The sequence below is a fragment of the Mus caroli genome, unplaced genomic scaffold (assembly GCF_978045245.1).
Source record: "Mus caroli unplaced genomic scaffold, Mus_caroli_1 scaffold_10, whole genome shotgun sequence".
In the NCBI taxonomy this organism is placed as follows: domain Eukaryota; kingdom Metazoa; phylum Chordata; class Mammalia; order Rodentia; family Muridae; genus Mus; species Mus caroli.
In genome coordinates this window covers 50543775-50561713 of record NW_028227265.1, presented here as the reverse complement: position 1 = coordinate 50561713, position 17939 = coordinate 50543775, and the positions used below count along the sequence as shown (strand labels likewise).

General features: G+C 46.2%; 1 protein-coding gene across 4 annotated transcripts in view; it reads left to right on the top strand.

Moving 5' to 3' along the window:
* Znf827 (zinc finger protein 827) overlaps positions 1-17939 on the top strand; it is a 164478-nt gene that overhangs the window by 105595 nt on the left and 40944 nt on the right. For all 4 annotated transcript variants that reach the window (XM_085843798.1, XM_029480781.2, XM_085843799.1 and 1 more), the window contains exon 8: positions 1881-1984. In XM_085843798.1, the coding sequence (XP_085699924.1) occupies positions 1881-1984 (104 nt within the window). The remainder of the gene's footprint in view (positions 1-1880; positions 1985-17939) is intronic.

Here is a 17939-nt window from a genome sequence, read left to right as displayed (position 1 = left end):
TCCACAGACTCTTCTATTTAGTCCTCCCAACTCCTCGGTGACATGTGGGTCCAGCTAGAGACCAGAAATAGAGGCCCAGAGAAGTTAAGGCTTTGTGCAAGGTCACACCACGGCCAAGTAGTGTAGTTAGAGCTTGAGTTCTAGAGGAAATGTGCTCAGCCACCAAGTGGCTTGTGACTTGCAGCTTTTGTGGTAGTTTGCATAAAGGTATAAAGGTTGAAGCTGCTTTCCTATTTATCTGCGCTGAGTGACCCACAGCTTGGGCACTTTTAAAGGCCACTTAGATTATACACTGTTTACAATATAAATACATAGCATGCCAGTCAGAGTCACAGTCAGCGTAGCCAAACAGTAATGATGGAACTGCATTACCCAGTGATAGGTGCTTTCCTTTTAAAATACGTTCTCTTCCATTTTTATCTTAATAGTGTCTATTTTATATTTGTGTAATCATTGTAACTGTAGTCTAGGGCTAAGCTTAGAAAGGCTGCACCACATGCGGGATTCTCAGGCTTCCATTCCCTGAGATCTGTTCTTTGCCCTGCCCCTTCAAGCTAGAGTCCTTCTGCCTTCAGGAAGGTCTGGGCAACCCTAGACCCTACTGGAAGGCAGGGATAGGGCCTAGGGAAAGCATCCCTACAGCTGGGCTTCTGCTACAGCTTCAGGTTTATATGGTCTCCAACTTGCCTGAGGTAGCCTCAGCCCAGGGACTTCATTGCTGGCCCCTTGTGTGTCTTCTTTGTCACTCCAACCTCAGGGCGATAGCAGCTCGCTGTCCCTCCCATCTGGAGACCACATTACTGCCCATGGCCTCACCAATAGCTTGGCAATCAGTTCCTCCGGTTGAATTTTCTGTGATACACACAAGAAGGGCTGTCCATTTCCCACAAAGGACCTGGATGGATACTGTGTAGGTCCACGTGTTATTGTAGTATTTTTGTGTTGCCTTCAGAGATGTAGACAGTAGATGTGGTCACTGGGTTGGAACCCCTGTGTTCACTGTGGCAATGTTGTTGGGGAGGATCCTGGTAGGAGTTCTAAAGCCCTACTGTGCCTCCAGCTTGGTCACCAGGGGCTCAGTCCTGCCCAGGTTGATATGGTCCTTTTCTGTGCTGCTGCAGCCTAGGCTAGCAGCTTGGCTTCCCAGCTTTACCTCTTATGGAACTAACCCAGCTCCAGGTTGAGCTGCACTTTCTGAGGCCCAGCCAGGTGTGGCCTGCAGTGCAGTACCCCCAGGCTCCAGTCTTGTGTGCCTCCTGCATGTGCTATGGGTCTCTGAGAGGGGCAGGTGGCAGATTCCTCTCCTCCACGGAGAAAGCAGAGACAGTCTTACTGATTCTGAGCCAGCGGTTATCTTCATTCGTACCCAGAAATCATGTGATCCAGGAAAAATCCATCCATCCACTGGGCTTGCCCTGCGCTTGAGCTTTGCTGTGTTTCAAGTGCATTTTAGGGCTGGGGGAGGCTCAGTGGTAACGAATGCTTACTCTTGCAGAGGACAAGTTTGGTTCTCAACACCTATGTCAGATGGCTCACGGCCACCTGTAACTTCAGCTTCATTGCATCTGACACTCTATTTTGGTCTCTGCATGCATGTGTGCAATAAATCTATTTTTAAGGTAATGTTTTATATGTGGACCTGAGTATAAAAACAATGCCCATGTGATGCTCATCTGTGACAACCTGCTCTCTTCCTCCATTACAAGCATAGTCTTATTTATATAGCTTAAACAAACTTGAAAAAAATGCAAACTAAATGCAGTAGAGAGTGCGTATTTGTGCGCGTGTGTGGGTGCTCGTCCATGTGTTTGGAGCCAGGTGCTCTGGGTGTCTTAAGTAACTTTAATTTACTAACCATGGCCTCTCCTCCCCTACCCCAGCCCTTTCTTTTCAGAAGACACATTTAGACAATCACCATTCACCTCCAATTCAAAAGATCTGCTGCCTGGTGAATCTGTGCTGCACGGAAGAGTGTCTGCTCCAGGTAAGGACACCCTGCTGACTTTGCTTCCACTACTGGGTGCTTGAGAACAGCTTTTCTGAAATGTGTGTTTTCAGATGCTCGTGGCTTAGACACTGCAGCCATTCCTACGAGGGTGGGTTTCAGAGCCAAGGGAGAGATGCCGTTGAAACCGCCACGAAAGTGCATTACAATAAAATGCAGACTATGGTAACCCCTTTGTCTTTGTTTTAAGATCTGTTCATCCCTTCCTTGCTGACATTTTGTCCCTGTAGTGAATTTCTTTTTCTTTAACACAGAGAATAAGGGCAGGGAGAGGCTCAGTCAGTAAAATTCTTGATGCACTGTCACGGGGACCTGAGTCGGATGCCAGCTCACACATATTCTAAGCCACAGTGCTCACCTGTAGTCCCAGGGCTGTAAAACAAAACAGAAGACCCCTGGGCCTTGCTGAACAGCCAACCTACCCAAGTGCAGCTTCAGGTACACACACACACACACACACACACACACACACACATTCACGCAGAAGGTATAATCTGAAAAGAATGTGTCTTATGTTTTGTCAGTATTTTAGGAAGGCAGTGAGAGATGGGGAGGCTGGGTAAGAACTAGCTGCAGCCTGTGACCTCCACAAACACTGCTGTGCCCATAGATGGTACTTTGTACAGCCAGCAGACCTTGCCTCCCAGATTCCATCTCTCTTCTTAGCCACAGCACTTATTGCATCCAGCCACTGATCCTCTCCACACCCCACCCCACCTGTCTGTTACTTCTCTTCTAGAGTAAAGGAGAAAGTATGTTGTCCTTTTACCATGCACACCTGTCCCTGAGGGTGTGTGTGTGTGTGTGTGTGTGTGTGTGTGTGTGTGTGATATGTGTGTGTTCACAATTATTATGGGGCATTTGAGAACCGATTAACCTGCCCTGCCATCGCACCACCATCCCTTCTCTCCTGGATGTTGACAGAGACATTCAAAAGCACTTGATGGAACCCATTCTCATGTATCTGAGCCTGAGAGCAGAAGGGGGACTGAGGCTCTGTGTGCTTGTGCGCGTGTGCATGTGTGTATGTAGGAAGGGTTCCAATCAGGGTTCCTGGCCCTGGAACTCTTTCCGGAATCTAGTCTAAGGACCGCCCACACCCCCAGGAGCTCTGTTTCACAGAATATTGAGAGCGGAGTAACTTGCCATGTTGAAAAGTTCAGTGGCTTCTTCTGAAGCCGCTGTGGGCATCACAGTGTGTGCCCTGCAGAGTGGAAGTCTGTCCTTCTCAACCTAGAAGTGTTAGGCAGAGCCATCTCTTGTCTCCACACAGCCAACCAGAGTCTAGCCATTTTCTTTGGCTCTGTGGGAGGGCATTTCTGTTCAGCCCCGGGAGGAAATATGGTCATGCAAGAAGACATGATGTCATGATCGGTTCTAGGGGCTGAGGGGATTCTGCCTCGTTTTCTATCTCTCTTCTCAGGCAGGGCCTCTTGGAGCCGCTGCTTGCTCCCTACTGTGTCATTTGAAGAGCTGTTATCCCGGTCCCCAAAATTATTGCCCCGCTGTTAAGTTGATGGATTGTGACTTTCTAATGTCAAAATAACTGCCTAGGAATTGCCTGCCAGAGTGCTGTGACCCGTACTGCCAGTGTCCCATGATGTATATATAAACCCTGTGTTGCAGGCGTCACATCTGACTTAGCTGTGTTTAAGTCTGCTTAGAGGGGCTTGGAGGAGCCAAACCTGTGGATGTTTAAATGTGCACTGCGCGTGGAAGCTTTCCATGGTGATAGCTTTGCGTTACATGTCATATAAACTCACACTTTAAAGCTGGCTCTTATTTGGAGGGAGATGGAGTGAACATCACTGGGATTTTAAACCTGCAAATCGACCCTCGTAAAGAGCAATCAACCTGTTGTTGGACAGAGAGCCCTCTCTAGGCAGTTAGAAACCAAAGGATCCTGATGTGTTCACAGTTACCTAAGTAAATGAAGAAAGGTGAACTTGGGTTTTTGGTGTGGAAATTCTCTGGAAATGGGAGTGAAATGAGAAGATTCAAAACACCATGGACCTGTGATCCTCAACTGAAGACAGCACTGTCAGGAGAGCCCCAGCGACCCCCTCACTAGAGAAGACCAAAGTTTGCAGTGTAGAGACTCTGAGGGCAAACACTCTTGCTTCACGTCTACACTGTGCAAATGGCCACTATATCCTTGTACCTGCTCCCTGGTCCCTTCATATGGCTCCAAAGCACAGAGGCCTCACGGATCTCTTTGCTTCTACCAAATACCCGACAAGAAGCAGTTTACAGGAGGGTTTGGCTCATGGTTCAGATGGGACAGCTGTTGTGGAGCAGAAGGCGGGAGCTAGGAGGCGCTTGGTCTGAAACATCAGCTTTCCCCCTTTTCTCAGTTCAACCTTGAGAGGCTGCGTCTACATTCAAGGTGGGCATCGCCTCCTCAGCTGATGCTCCGTGGAAAAGCCTGATAGACACACCCAGAGGCTACCTTACTAATGCCCACGTGTTCCCAAGTGTCCCAGCACATATGGAGGTCAGAAGGTGGCCCACAAGAGTCAGTTCTGCTTTTCAGCATTCTGGTCACAGGGGTCAAACCAGGTCAGCAAGCTTGGCAGCAGATCCCTTTCCCACGGGCTCATCTCATTGCCTCTGAAGAGGGTTCGTAGTCCATTCAAGTTGAAAATAGGAGATAGCAATCATAACAACCAACCAGTGTTTTTGAATGAACTATTTTAATCATTGTATTTTATTCTATGCATGTTGGTCTTTTACCTGCATGTATATCTGTATGAGGGTATTGGATCCCTTGGAACTAGAGTTATAGACAGTTGGGGAGTGCCATGTGGGTGCTGAGAATTGAACCAGGGTCCTCTGGAAGAGCAGCCAATGCTCTTAACTACCGAGACATCTCTCCAGCCCCTTGAATGAACTATTTTTAAGTTGTCTCCCATTAAGTTAAGTGGGAATCTAATGGTATATGACAAGGAGGAAGTTTGTGTGTCTTGTTACTGAAATATTAGGTAATCAAGCCCTGCCCCTGTGCTGCTGTGGGACCCTGCTTTACACGGTGGCGCGCACCACCTCACCATCTGGAGAGCAGAAAAGGTGCGAGTCTCAGAATGCATCTGGACCCAAGGGTATCACATAGATATCTCAGTCCACACCTGGGCCCAGTAAATCCAGTTCTGGGAACATAGAGAATGATACTTCAGTTGAGAATCTTAACAGATCTAGAGTGAGCTGTGGGTGCCTCTAGAAAACCCTGGGCGGCATTTGAGCAGCAAAATGCTGAATCACCGGAGAAGATGGGATTTCCCAAAGATGCTTCACAGGGAGAGCTTTTGCAGTCCCAGGATGGCATCGCTTAGTGAGAGCTTGGATAGAGACAAGGGAGGCAGGGCCAGAAAGTTGACTGATCTGGGAAAGTGGTCAGTTTTGCAATCAAAAGGGTGGCAAAGAGATTGCAGGTAGCTGTGCAGAAATGGGGAGGCCAGGAAGGAGATATCTGATGGGGAGGCAGGGGTGAGAGTGGTTGATGGGAAGGCAGGGGTGAGGATGTCTGATGGGGAGGCAGGGGTGAGGATGTCTGATGGGAAAGCAGAGGTGAGGATGTCTGATGGGGAGGCAGGGGTGAGGATGTCTGATGGGGAGGCAGGGGTGAGGATGTCTGATGGGGAGGCAAGGGTGAGGATGCCTGAGGAGAAGCAGGGATGAGGGTGACTGAGGGGAGGCAGGGGTGAGGATATCTGATGGGGAGGCAGGGATGAGGATATCTGATGGGGAGGCAGGGGTGGGGATGGCTTTCCTTTTCATCTTTGTTTTATAGATAGGTACAAATAACTTCTCAGAGTATTATTTAAAGCTTTGGTGTTCTTAGAAACCTCCTCCTAGGTCATTTGAATGCCACACTAAAAATATTATTTCAACTCTTTATTTCCTTAGCAAACTTACTTCCATAGCAAATGCAAGATTATGCCAGCCCTTTGGATTTTCTTAGAGTCCCAGTTGGCGAATGAGGCTCACTATGGCCAGTGGCAATCTAGCATATCCTTAGTACCTGCAGCAAACATTGCGATATTTCAACAGGCGACTGTGGTATATCGGTATAAACTGCTGTAGTTGGATCTGACACTCCCTCAATGGCCTGTGTGTGCAGAAGGCTTGGTTTTCAGCTTCATGGTATTGGGAGGAGGTAGAACTTAGCAGCTAGGGCCCAGTGTTAGTGGAGAGCTGTGCCAAGGGGACCGGTGGCCAATTCCATGTGTGTGACTGCATTTGGGTCCGTGAGTGGGGCAAAGTAGGTAAGGCTAGTGGGAACTGTGGACTGTGAAGCAGTCGAGAATAGCACAGTTAACTAGGCATCAGCAGATGGTATCTGCAGCTCACAGCTGCCACTGTCTCAGACACAGAAGAAGCACAGAGCCTCCCAATGCCTTGGCCTTGGTTGTTGCCAGTATTTCTAAAGCGACTTTCCTGAGAACCAGATCTGACATTCTCACTTGCTGTGAGCATCTTCGACTGAGGTAACATCAGGGATCCTTAATGATCATGAGATAAAAGTCATTGTCACTTTCTGTCCGAGTGGCATGGGAACATGGAATCCCCTAATGCCATGTGTGGATGTACCATGAGTGGTAGGGCTTCTAGTGGTGTTTGTACAGAGGGGTGAAGGGGCTTTCCTGTGAGGTGTGAAATAGAAATCTCAGGTGTGTGTAACAATGGACTTTGTCTAATATTGAATGCCTAAAGTCGTGAGAGGTATACATTAACAGAGGGAAGACTCAGGCGAGGCGTTTCCAGGGGAAACCATCACAGTGGTACCTGCCTCTGTTTGTTTTCCCGGCATCTTGCAGTGGGCAGAGGCCATTAAGGAAACGCCTCGGTATTGCCTGGAAACAATGTGGCGCTTCAATTCTGAGTTATTATGATTTTGAAATCGCAGCAGGGTTTGCTCTGCATCAAGCCAAAAACCAGAAACACAGCCAGAGTGGGTGTGAAGGGAAATGTGGGTCTCCGTGGGACTCATCGTTGGAGTCTCTCGTGCTTCTGTTTGTTATTTCAGATGGAGCCTGGAGTCAGATGATGTAAAACATTCGTAAATTCCTCCCCCCATTCTCTCTCACAGTAAAAAACCATTTTGTTGTTATTTGTTCTACATCCGTAAGAAGGGAAAGAGTAAAGAACATTAGCGCCCTTCCAAAAAGATGCGTTTCTGTGTCGGCGTTGGGGAAATTCAGTTTCCTCCTGGCTTGGTGTGACAGGCAGAACTGGATGTTTAGTGAAAAGATTGTTTTAGAAATCAGCTGCTGGCTTTGGAGAAATGGTGTCATCGATGTGCCTACACATGAACCTGGACTTGAGTTCTGATCTTCAACACCCACATAAAAGCTGGGTGCGGTGGCATGCGTCTATAATCCCGGTCCTGTTGCCGTGGAGCAGAGATCCCCAGAACTCGTTGACCAGCCATTCTAGCCAGTGAGCGCTAGGCTCAGTGAAGATCATTGCCACTACAGCTGCTACCACCACCTCAAAACAAACAAACAAATGAACAAGCAAATAAGATGGGGCACAAGAGAGGGAAATACAGAATGCCAAGTTCTGACCTCCACATACATGTGCACACATATGCCTACACACCTGCGTACACATGCACACACACTGGGCACCCACATGCTACACCACACAGAGAACACAACAACACAGACAAATAAAAAAGAGGGAGGAAGAGATGAGAGGAGGAGAAAAGAGAGAGCGATTGATGAATTGCCCATCCCCCATCCAATTCTGGATCCGTTCTCTGCTCCCTACCTGCTGTCAATCCAAGTTAAGCGGTCTATAAGGTCATGTATTGTTGTGCTTTGTCTCTTACATGCCCCCCAAAGCACCATGTGTTGAAAATTTAGTTTCCAGTTGATGGCACTCTTGAGAGGTGGTGAGAACTTCAGCGGCTGAAATGACACTACAAGAAGGACATTGGGTCACTGTTGGATCCCTGCCCTAGTTTTCCCGGTCCCCCACCCCTATGAGGAGAGCAGCTGTTTCTCGCCGTGATACTCTCTGTCTATCTCACTGGAGGACCAAAATGACAGCATCAACGAAACATGGGCAAAATAGATCTCTCCTCTCTGTAACACGTTTCTCTTAGCTATTTTGTCACAGTCTCAGGAAGCTGTTAACACTTTCTAAACTCTAGGACATTGCATGGCAGTACCACCTGCAAGTCACCCTGCCTAACACGCTGCTGGCTAGATCTGAAGGGTTCCTTGAGACAGTTGGTTGAAAAGATACATTCTAAGCTATGTGCCCCATTCCTCTGTATTTTCAAACCTCATGTGATTCCAGGAGACAGAGGGAGGCAGAGGACAGACAGAAATACAAGTCTAGCAGAGAATGTCCTCAGTCTTCTCAAACGAAGTAGACTCTTTAGATTTGAGCAAGTCATAGACAAATAGCAGAACATGGGGTATTGGCAAGACCCTCTTAAAAAAAAACAAGTTTTTGATGAAACAGATTCTTCCTGTACAGAGAAAGCAACGGATATCAGGGATCTCCTCTGCCAGGTGTGGGTGATGTCTCCTCTCACCTAGCTGTGGGAGCAGCTCGCTGAGACGTGGGGATTATCACTGCCAGACAGGTGATTGGCGGAGGTTCAGAGGCTGCACTAGTTCATTCCAGTGATGGAGTTCCTAAGTCATTGCAAGAATCCAAAGCCAGATGTGTAGCCATGTGGGAGCCAGGAAACAGAGGAGCTCACCTCCCTGCCCCAGTTTCAGCACCACACGTGTGAAGGATGCCCTGTGTCCAGGCAGAACTAAATGTAGAACTCTATTAAGATACTCTGAGGGACTAATGTGAGCTCTCACTGTTGTCAGTAGAATTCTACTTTCATCGTCTTCCATCTCCATCTTCCCTCTTTGCTTTAAGTGCCTAGTAATGCTGTAGTCATTTGCAATGTGTCTTCCATTTGGGACTTAGGTCATTACTTTGTTACTGCTACTACTATTGCCGCTACCACTACTGCTTATTGTCTGATACCAGTGGTTGAGCCTGGAGCCTCATGCATGCTAGGCAAGCCTTCTAGAATGAAACTCCAACTTCCACAAATTTGAATGCCTCTCCTGGTTTGAGGAAGTGGTTTTCTAAAGTTGTGCCCTACATTTCTGTTTAAAGCGTGTCTACAGAACTACTGAAATCTGCTCAGAGGGCAAAAGGAAATGCTCTGGGCCAGGGTTCAGGAAAACTAGGGCTATCCCCAGCCCAATTTCCAGTAGGAAGAAGTTAGAAGGTCTCCAGGATCCTTTTAGATCTTGCTCAGCTCAGAGTTCTGCCGTAATCAAGGATGCTGTGACACTAGCTAACTCTGGATAATCAAGGGCACTGTGACACTAGCCCTGGTTCCCTTCTGTTCAAAGGAGTTGATCTAGGAGAATTCAGAGTCTACTTGTGGTGCAAGGGTTGGTGGGAGCTTTCTCCCCTCACTGATTGCTGGGAGGAGAGAAATTACAACCGTTATTCTTGAAAGTCACAAAGGTGGGTTGTGGTGTTGACTAGGAGGAGCAGAGAAGATCATTTAGGAAGCTGCAACGTCCCATTTCTCATCAGGCTGCTTGCATGCACATACTGGTCTGTGGGAATTCATGGGGCTTAAAACATCATGTCTACCTCTGTCGGCCACTTGGCTTACTTAGATGGCAGTGCTATGAGCACGTGGAGAGGCCGTCAGTGGAAGTGCACACTCACCTCAGATTTGACAGTGAGGAGGACTGTGGCAGTAGATTTCAGCCGTACCACCTGTCCCTGGTTGGTTGTTATCAACTTGACACAAGCTACAGTCATCTGGGAAGAACCTAAACTGAGAAAATGCCTCCATCAGGCTGGCTTGTAGGCAGTGCCTCCATCGGGCTGGCTTGTAGGCAAGACTGTGTGGGCATTTTCTTGACTGTGGTTGATATAGAAGTACCCAGCTCACTGAGGGCAGTGCCCTCCCTGGGCATGTGGTCCAGGGTGGTCTAAGAAAGTACGTCGAGCTCTCCTGGATCACAGAACAAGCAGGGCTCCTCATGGCATCTGCTTCAGTTCCTGCCCCAGCTCCCCTGAATGAAAGACTGCAAGCTGTAAAGTGAAATGAACCCTTTCCTGCCCAAGTCGCTTTTGGTCATGGTCTTCATTGCTGCAGTTCAAAAGTAAGGAAGACACGAGCCACACTTTGCAGGCCATTCCCGAAGCATGAGCTGCTGGCTCGGAAGGGAGCACATGGAAGTCACACATCCCCTGCCTGCTGTGCTGCCAATCTGGAAACGTCCACACCACATGCAGCTTTTCTTCGGGTGCTTCCGAGATTAGCCAAGGCTGGGAAGCTGTTTCTTAGAGGGAGAAAGGTTTACAGCCACGGATTGTCTTCATCTAATGTTTCTAAGGGCAGAAGCTGTGCATGCATGACTAGCGCAGCTGTGCCTTGCCAGCTGGCCGTGGTCAGTGTAGATGTATTCAGAAGAGAACTGTCGATCCCATTCAGTACTATGCGCAGAGAAAGGTCTTTCATTAGTCCTTGTCAGAATGGTGTCCAACTTAGCCCTTCTCAGACATATAAGTAATAAGCGAGTTAAAGTGTTGGTTTCTGTAAGAGAACAATGTGCATCCATGCTGTACAGGGGTTGGGGTGGGGGGGCAGTAAATTCTCTAAAACAAAATTCACATACAGTTCAGATACCTTGCCTGAGGTACCTTTAAAGCCACAGCAGATGAAACTTTGGGCAATCGCATGCACTTGCACTGGTAAGACGGGGCGTGTCTTGAGTCGTCTGATGCCACAGTTAGCCACGGTGACACTCATGTCTGTACCTGGTAGAAAATGACAATATCCAGAATCCCTCGGCACCCAGTGCACAGATGACCTTCTGAGGGCTGTGGCCTGAGAGTGTGTCCTCTGAGTAGATCAAATGCATCCGTGCTCACACGCAGCCTTAGGGACACTCTGTGGCTCCTGTGGGGCCTTCAGCTACGTTTCTGCCTTCGAAAAGACTATTCCAATGCCTTGAGAATGAGTAGAGCTATAAAAGCCAAATTCTTAAATCTGTGGAGTAGATAATGGAAAGGATTTGTTTGAAAATTGCAATGTAGTGACCCTGCCCGAGTTTGAGACTGGCTAATTCAATCTACAAAGCCTTTTTTATATATACACTATGTCCTTCCAGTCCCTTTGCTATCAAAAATACATAGTCTCATGTCACACAATTTCTTCTCTGTGTTTCTTCCTTTCCAGAGCAGCAACTGCCCTCAAGTACCCAGGGCTGAAAATAAAGAGGGGGGACAGTCTACTCACAAACTAGACCGTCTATTTTCAGTCAAACAAACCCATTCTGTTTTCCATTTGTAGAACGGATGACCGCCTCACTGTTGGAAAGGCAACCCCCACCACAGCATGGCCCTTCTCTAGAGAAGGCCATCACTGGGATGGTAGGCCAGGGCTTCCCCCTCCGCACACTGATTCTCTCTCTCATTTCCTGCTTTGTTTATCAAGCTAGTTAAACTTTCTGTTCTCAGCTTATCATTCAGAAAAGAAAGGTGTTAACCCACCCTGCAGAAGGGTGACCCTCCTTTGCTTTAAACTTTAGGTTCATTACAACATCCCTAAGTAATTAGTAGGGACATCCCTGATAAAGGTCCCTGGGGCTCTTTAAATGTATCAGATGCTAAATGAGCACACAATTTCTCCCACCCTGTACTTTCTCCAGACCTCATTTCCAGAGAGAAGTGGGGGGGGAGGAAAGGAAAGGGCCCTTCCTCTCCTATAACTCCTGTCTTCACAGCTACACTGTCACTCCTCACTGAAACGCACCCTGGGTTTAGAAACCATTAGTTTGGCTTTCCCTCAGAAGCAGTTTCTGGACAAATATTTGAGTATATTTATTTTCATATTTTAGAAGTAAAACGAGGAAACTCTATGGGGGGGATAAGGATGCCAGTCAAGGAAATACAGAGTCAATAATGCCTGCTTTATGAGACAACTCACCAATGTGGACAGCTAGAGGTTAATGTCCCTGTTATTATAGTTTGGATCTTGAATGCCTCCCCAAGGGTTCTTGTGTTGGAGGCTTGGCCCTGCCCCTTGGTGCTATTGACCGAGTGAGGGATGCTGGCTCCCCGGATATCTCAGCCTGCATCTGCCTCTGCACTTCTGGCCACCTTGGGTTGAGCGGCTCCCTCTGCTCTGTGCACTCACTGTGGTGAGATGCCTTTGCACAGATCCAATGTCCAAGTCACCATGCACAGAACTTCTGAGGTCAGAAGAAACTTTTTCTTATAAGTTGACTGCCTCATTCGTCCCAGAGACAGAAAGCTGGCTAAGACACTAGGAAGCCACGTGGACACATGCACATCAGATTCTTCTACTCAGCAGATGTGAGCCAGGGGCTTATCAGTTGAAGGGTCTCTCAGAACATGATTTCCCCACACCCTGGGCATCAGTAGGCTAAGCAAGTGTCAGTAGACTCAGAAAGGCCTTGGGAAATAAATGGAGGGGCTGGGTGTGAGAAGTCAGCTGGAAAGGCTGGCGAGACATGAAAGAATTGCAACCATCTAACAGCACACATTGAGTCTAGCAATTAGGCCTCTGGCTTCTTTAGAAACTCCTTGTTAGGCATAAAGTAGACTAGAGGCCATTGTCTCATCAGAAACTAGTGCCCATTGTAGCTGCTCAAGAGATCTCAGGAGAGAGTACAGTGCTTTGGAAATACTGTGTTGGTGGTGGTGTGGCGATTCAAGAGCTCAGGAGCCGGAGGTGTCAGGAGGGTTGCTCAAGTTCAGGGCAACATAGTAAGACCCTGTCCCCAACCAAGGGGTCTGGGAGAACCTGAGTTCTGTTACCACCACCACCACCACCCCCAAAAAAAGACAGAAAAGAAAAACTCTAATTATTATTGTACAGCTATAATAGTGTCAAATGTTCAAAAGAGGGTTCTCAATAAACCTTCTTACTTGATTCAGATCTGTTTTGTTTGTTTATTCTGGCTTTTGTTTCTTTGTTTTATCACAGGCTAAAACAGATCCCTTTACAGATAGGTGTGGGAGAAAGCTCCTTAGCCATTTAGTTGCTCTCCATCTAAGAGGGTTGACGAGATCATGGAAGGGTAGGATTTCCTGGCTTCTGTGTGCATTTTCTCACCATAGATGAAGAGCTAACTGCCAACCAGCCGTGACGCTGGAGGGCGTCTCTGGGCATCTCTGGGCATCTCTGGAGATGGGAGTGCTTGCAAGACTTGAGGGTGAAAGTCTGATGCTTGAGGTAAGAAAGAAGGCATGGTGGGCTGCTTCAGCTACTCAAGAGGGTGAGGTGAGATCATTGTGTAAGCCCAAGAATTCTAGGCTAGTGTGGACAACATAGTGAGAATTTGACTCAAAAACCATTCAAAACCATAATACAGATTTTGAGATGCCCCAAATTTATTATTTTGTATGATTATAAATTCCCCAGTCATAAAATTCTCTGTCATCCAGTCCCATATTTAAAAGTTTAGAATTATTACACGAAAATAGTTCAAGTAGAATTCTCATCTTTGAGCTAACAGGAGGGGTTTTTTTATTATTTAACTTTTTTATTCCATGAGATTTTTAATGTAAAGCACTTTATTGAAGAACAGCTCTTATGGTGTGAATAGCAGCCAATCACAGAGGAGCCTCTCAGAAACACTTACAGAAAAAGTGTGTGAGACAGATTTGAATTCAGGGTGAATTTCTATAAAATTTGGACAGCCCATGAAATGGTAATTTCTTTTTTTTTCTTTTAAGTTATTAAAAAATCATTTGTGACATTTTCTTCTTGCTTTGGAAATATTTCCCATAGTGCATCTGACATTTTCCCAGTTGTCTATTCCTCCTGAAGAGAGTGAGTCTCCTGAAGCTGCCAGGTTCTGTCTCCCAGGCTTATGGGTCTCTCTTTCCTTCTTAAAGATCTGAGCCCAGGGACAGGTTCTACTGACGTCCGAGGTGTTCACATGGGCAGGGCCATTTCCGCAGGCTGTGTGCTTGTGTGCTGACTGTCTAGCTTTTTAGCTTCCTGTCCGGACTCACTATGGACTTATGGAAGACAAGGTTGCATGAGATACACTGATTGGAAACGAGAAGGAAAGGTGACTTCTAAGTGGCAGATGCGTGCTCCATTCAAGCTCAAGAACTTAGGGGCCAGCGTCCCACTCTGTGACGTCAGCTACAAATACGCTTGAGCAAGTAACTAGGGTGAATGAGACCAGAAGGTGCTTACAGGATGAGGAGCGAGATCGCCTGGGTATCTGAAGGCTGGGGACTGGGAACCAAAGCAGGGAGCTTAGAGGAAGCTGTTTCAAGAGAATGAGCAGCTATGGGAATTTATTGCAAAAGACATATTGTTAGATTTAAAAGAAAACAAAAACTGGCTGCAAACAGCACGTCCCACAAGCCTGTCGGTTGTTATTGATGTTGTTTTTGTTTTTTAAAGAGACAGTCCCTTGTGTGTGTCCATCATCTATTTGTATGTACATAGGTTATGTCTCCAGAGATGGGTCAACTGAACCGAGACCCAGAGATGAGGCTCTTGAGTGAGAAGTGTTCTTGTTTAGTGTATGTTCACCGTTCCTCTTCTTGTGGTATTTGTTTGAGAAATGGCTTTTACACATATGAATGTGAGTGAATAATCTCAGATTAAGTGAATTACTAGAATTTAATAAAACAATAATTCTGGGCAAGTTGTTCCTCAGTGGAAAGTCAGAGGGACACGAGTTTGTCTTCTATTGACTAGGGACATAAAGCAGGACCTGGGAGATGGCTCGTCTAGGGAAAGTGCTTGCTGGTCTCACACAAGGGCTTGAGTTCGGATCCCCAGGACCCACTTAGAAGCTTGATGTGGTGTCTCTGCTATCCCAGCAGGAAAGGATACGTACCCCGGAGCTTCCCCAGACAGCCAGTCTAGCCAGAGCAAGGCATTCTGGGTTCAGTGACAGATCTTGTCTCAAAAACAAATAAGGCAGAGGACAGTGTAGAAAGATCCTCAAAGTTGTCCCCTGACAACTGACAACAGACAGTGCAACCGCACACGTGCGCAGCACACCCCCAGGGCCACCTGACATCACCGTCTGGGAAAACGTGCATAGAGAGAGAGAAGCCAAGAAGGGTGAACTGGAAATGCTGACTTCGCCTCGGTGGAGTTGAACTTGTGAGAACTTTTTATGTTTTCTGGACTTACACTTTATGATAAGTATATATTAGGCTTATAATCAGAAAAATCTCCAATGCATTGTTTTCTTTTCTGAACAAAGGGATATTTGTCTTAAATGTTCTCATACTGAATGCTTGCCACCAAACCTGGAAGTCTCTGTCACAAGATTATGCCTGGAGAGTTGGACAAGATCAAGTTTGTCAGACCCACAGTTAAATATGACCCCAGGAGACCAATAGACCCAAAATAACACAATTTAATTAGCTGTTTATAGCTCGACAGAATGAAAATATTGTTTTGTTTTGTTTAATATGTGCATAGAGGATACTACGAACACAGAAAACATCCATCTGGTGTTAAAATACTTCAGACAAGGAATATTTTAGTCTGTGCTCTGTGTTGGTTGCTCTTACTGTCCCCACAGCGAAGAGCTCCCTTGGTCTCTGGGCACCTACCTTTCCCATCCTTGCCATCGGGGCTTTCCGGTCAGAATGACTCATCCTGCTTCAGAGTGGTTTCCTTCCTTTAGTATGCGGGAATGAGTCATCAGGAGCAGCCGATGCTTCGGTAGAACATGGCTTAGGGACATGCAGTTCGAGGACTGGTGAATGGGTGCTTCGTGCAGTTATCAGGGTGTCTGCTGCATTAGAGACAGAGAAGGAGTCAGAAAACGGTGTAAGAAGAGAGCGGCAGCAGCCTGCTGAGGGAAAGTTTGAAGAAAAAGACAAGTCCAGTCCCTGGCTGCAAGTCTTTGATGGAGTATAGCAGAGGGAACCAATGGCCATGTGGTTCAAGTGACCATTTTTGGAGTAAGGTGACTTTAAGGAGCAAGATGACTCACAGCAATTATTATTTTTGCATACACTATGTGGGCAGTTGCCAAGAGAAAAGTGGAGAAGTTTACTTCAAAAAGTAAAGAAATATAACTCTTATGAATGCTTTTAACATGTAGGCATGTTTTCAGTGTGTGAAGGTTATTTTTGACACTATTTTTGATCAAATTGGTTTTCATTTCTTTGAAAAATGTTAATTTTTAAAGCATGCCAGTCCATCTTCCAACTGTTACTTTCCATCACTGGAAAATGTGGTATTTTAAAAATACCATTCCTGTGTGAGTTAGATCGCCTTGGGTTCCATCCCCTCATAGTAATTACATTAAAAAAAAAAAAAAAGCCATTTGGACCATTTGGACATGAGGTATACCAGACTGTTTGTTGCAGTAGTCTTTGGGTGGTAATAGTAGCTACTGTGGAGTTTTTGGCCTCTCACCCCCATTCCACTTACCCTTGAAATTCTATAATGATTATAAAACATTTTTATGAAGAAAAGTAAATGTATTCTTGGGAATAAGCGTTTGAAGAAAAAAGATAAGATTCACGCTGCTCTGAATTCTAAGCTGTGAGTGTAACAATGATTTTGGCCACAGACCGGGTGGGTCTCTCCTGAGGCCCCTAGATACCCTGTGTAGCAATGAGCAAGTTTTGGGAAAGCTTTTTAGACATCATTTCATCTCATAAGCTATTTAAAAAGAGCTGTGAAATACCCATGAACTACAATTATGACAAGAATCACATGGACCAGTCTGGAGATTTACCAAGCTCACCCAAGGAAAGATGCCAATTCGAGGGTGGTTACTTATTTTTAACCTTACAAGTTTAACCTTCCAAGATGGATTAATTAAATTTGCTTCAGGGTACCAGCTATTATACAAGAGCCACATACCATCTTCACTAACTTGCTTGTCAAAAATAGGATGTTCAGTGCGCCCGTCTGTGGTGTTCTTGCACTGGCCTGTTGGTCTCCTAAGTACCGTTGACTCAGGTTTAATTAAAGGCTGGCTGCAGATGGAGAGTGTTTTCAGTAGTCACAGAAAGAAGTACCGTGAGCATTCAGATCTCTGTTGTATCTATTTAATTTTCTACCCAAGAAGTCACTTAGAAAAACCATCTCACTGGCTGCAGACCGGACCCATTGACTGCTCCTCAGACTGTTTTCATTCCATCAGGGACAGAAGATAATGAGATGCTATAAAATGAATCAGATACAAAAAGATCTGAGCATCATTGAATATTTAACAAGCACTACGAGACGCTTTTGAGATGTGTGTACAGTGGGATAAGAAGAGCGTTCACTCACTCCTATCTATACCTACATATATGGACTGTCAGCAACAACAGGGAACACAGAAATAAGTACCATAAATACACATCTATCAATTGCTGCCGTTGTTTTCCTTCGTTTCCTGTTACTGTAATGAAGTACTTGAACGTGAGTAATTTATGAAGAATACAATTTATTTGAGTCATGATTCTGGAGTCTGGGAATTTTAAGGCATAGTAGCAGCATCTGATGGACATCTGGTGGGGGCTTCTTGTTACATCAGGATATGACAAAGGGCATCACATGCTAAGACAGCAGAGTGTCATCTTGCGTCTCCTCCTGTTCTTTTTTTTTTCCAATTGAAAATAGATTATTCTCTCTTACAGTGCATCCTGACACAGTTTTCCCCTCTCTCCACTTCTCCCAGCTCCTTATTACCTCCCTTCTCCCCTACATCCACTCCCGACCGTTTCTCTTCAGAACAGAGTAGCCTTCAAGAGACAACAACCAAACAGGACAAAACAGGATGCAGTAAGACAAGGCAAAAATACTTATATCGAGGCCAAGCAAAGCAACACCATAGGAGAAAATGGGTCTGGAGCAGGCAAAAGAGTCAGAGATACGCCTGATTCCACTGCTAGGAGACCCACAAAAACACCATGGCACACATACAGGGAACCCAGT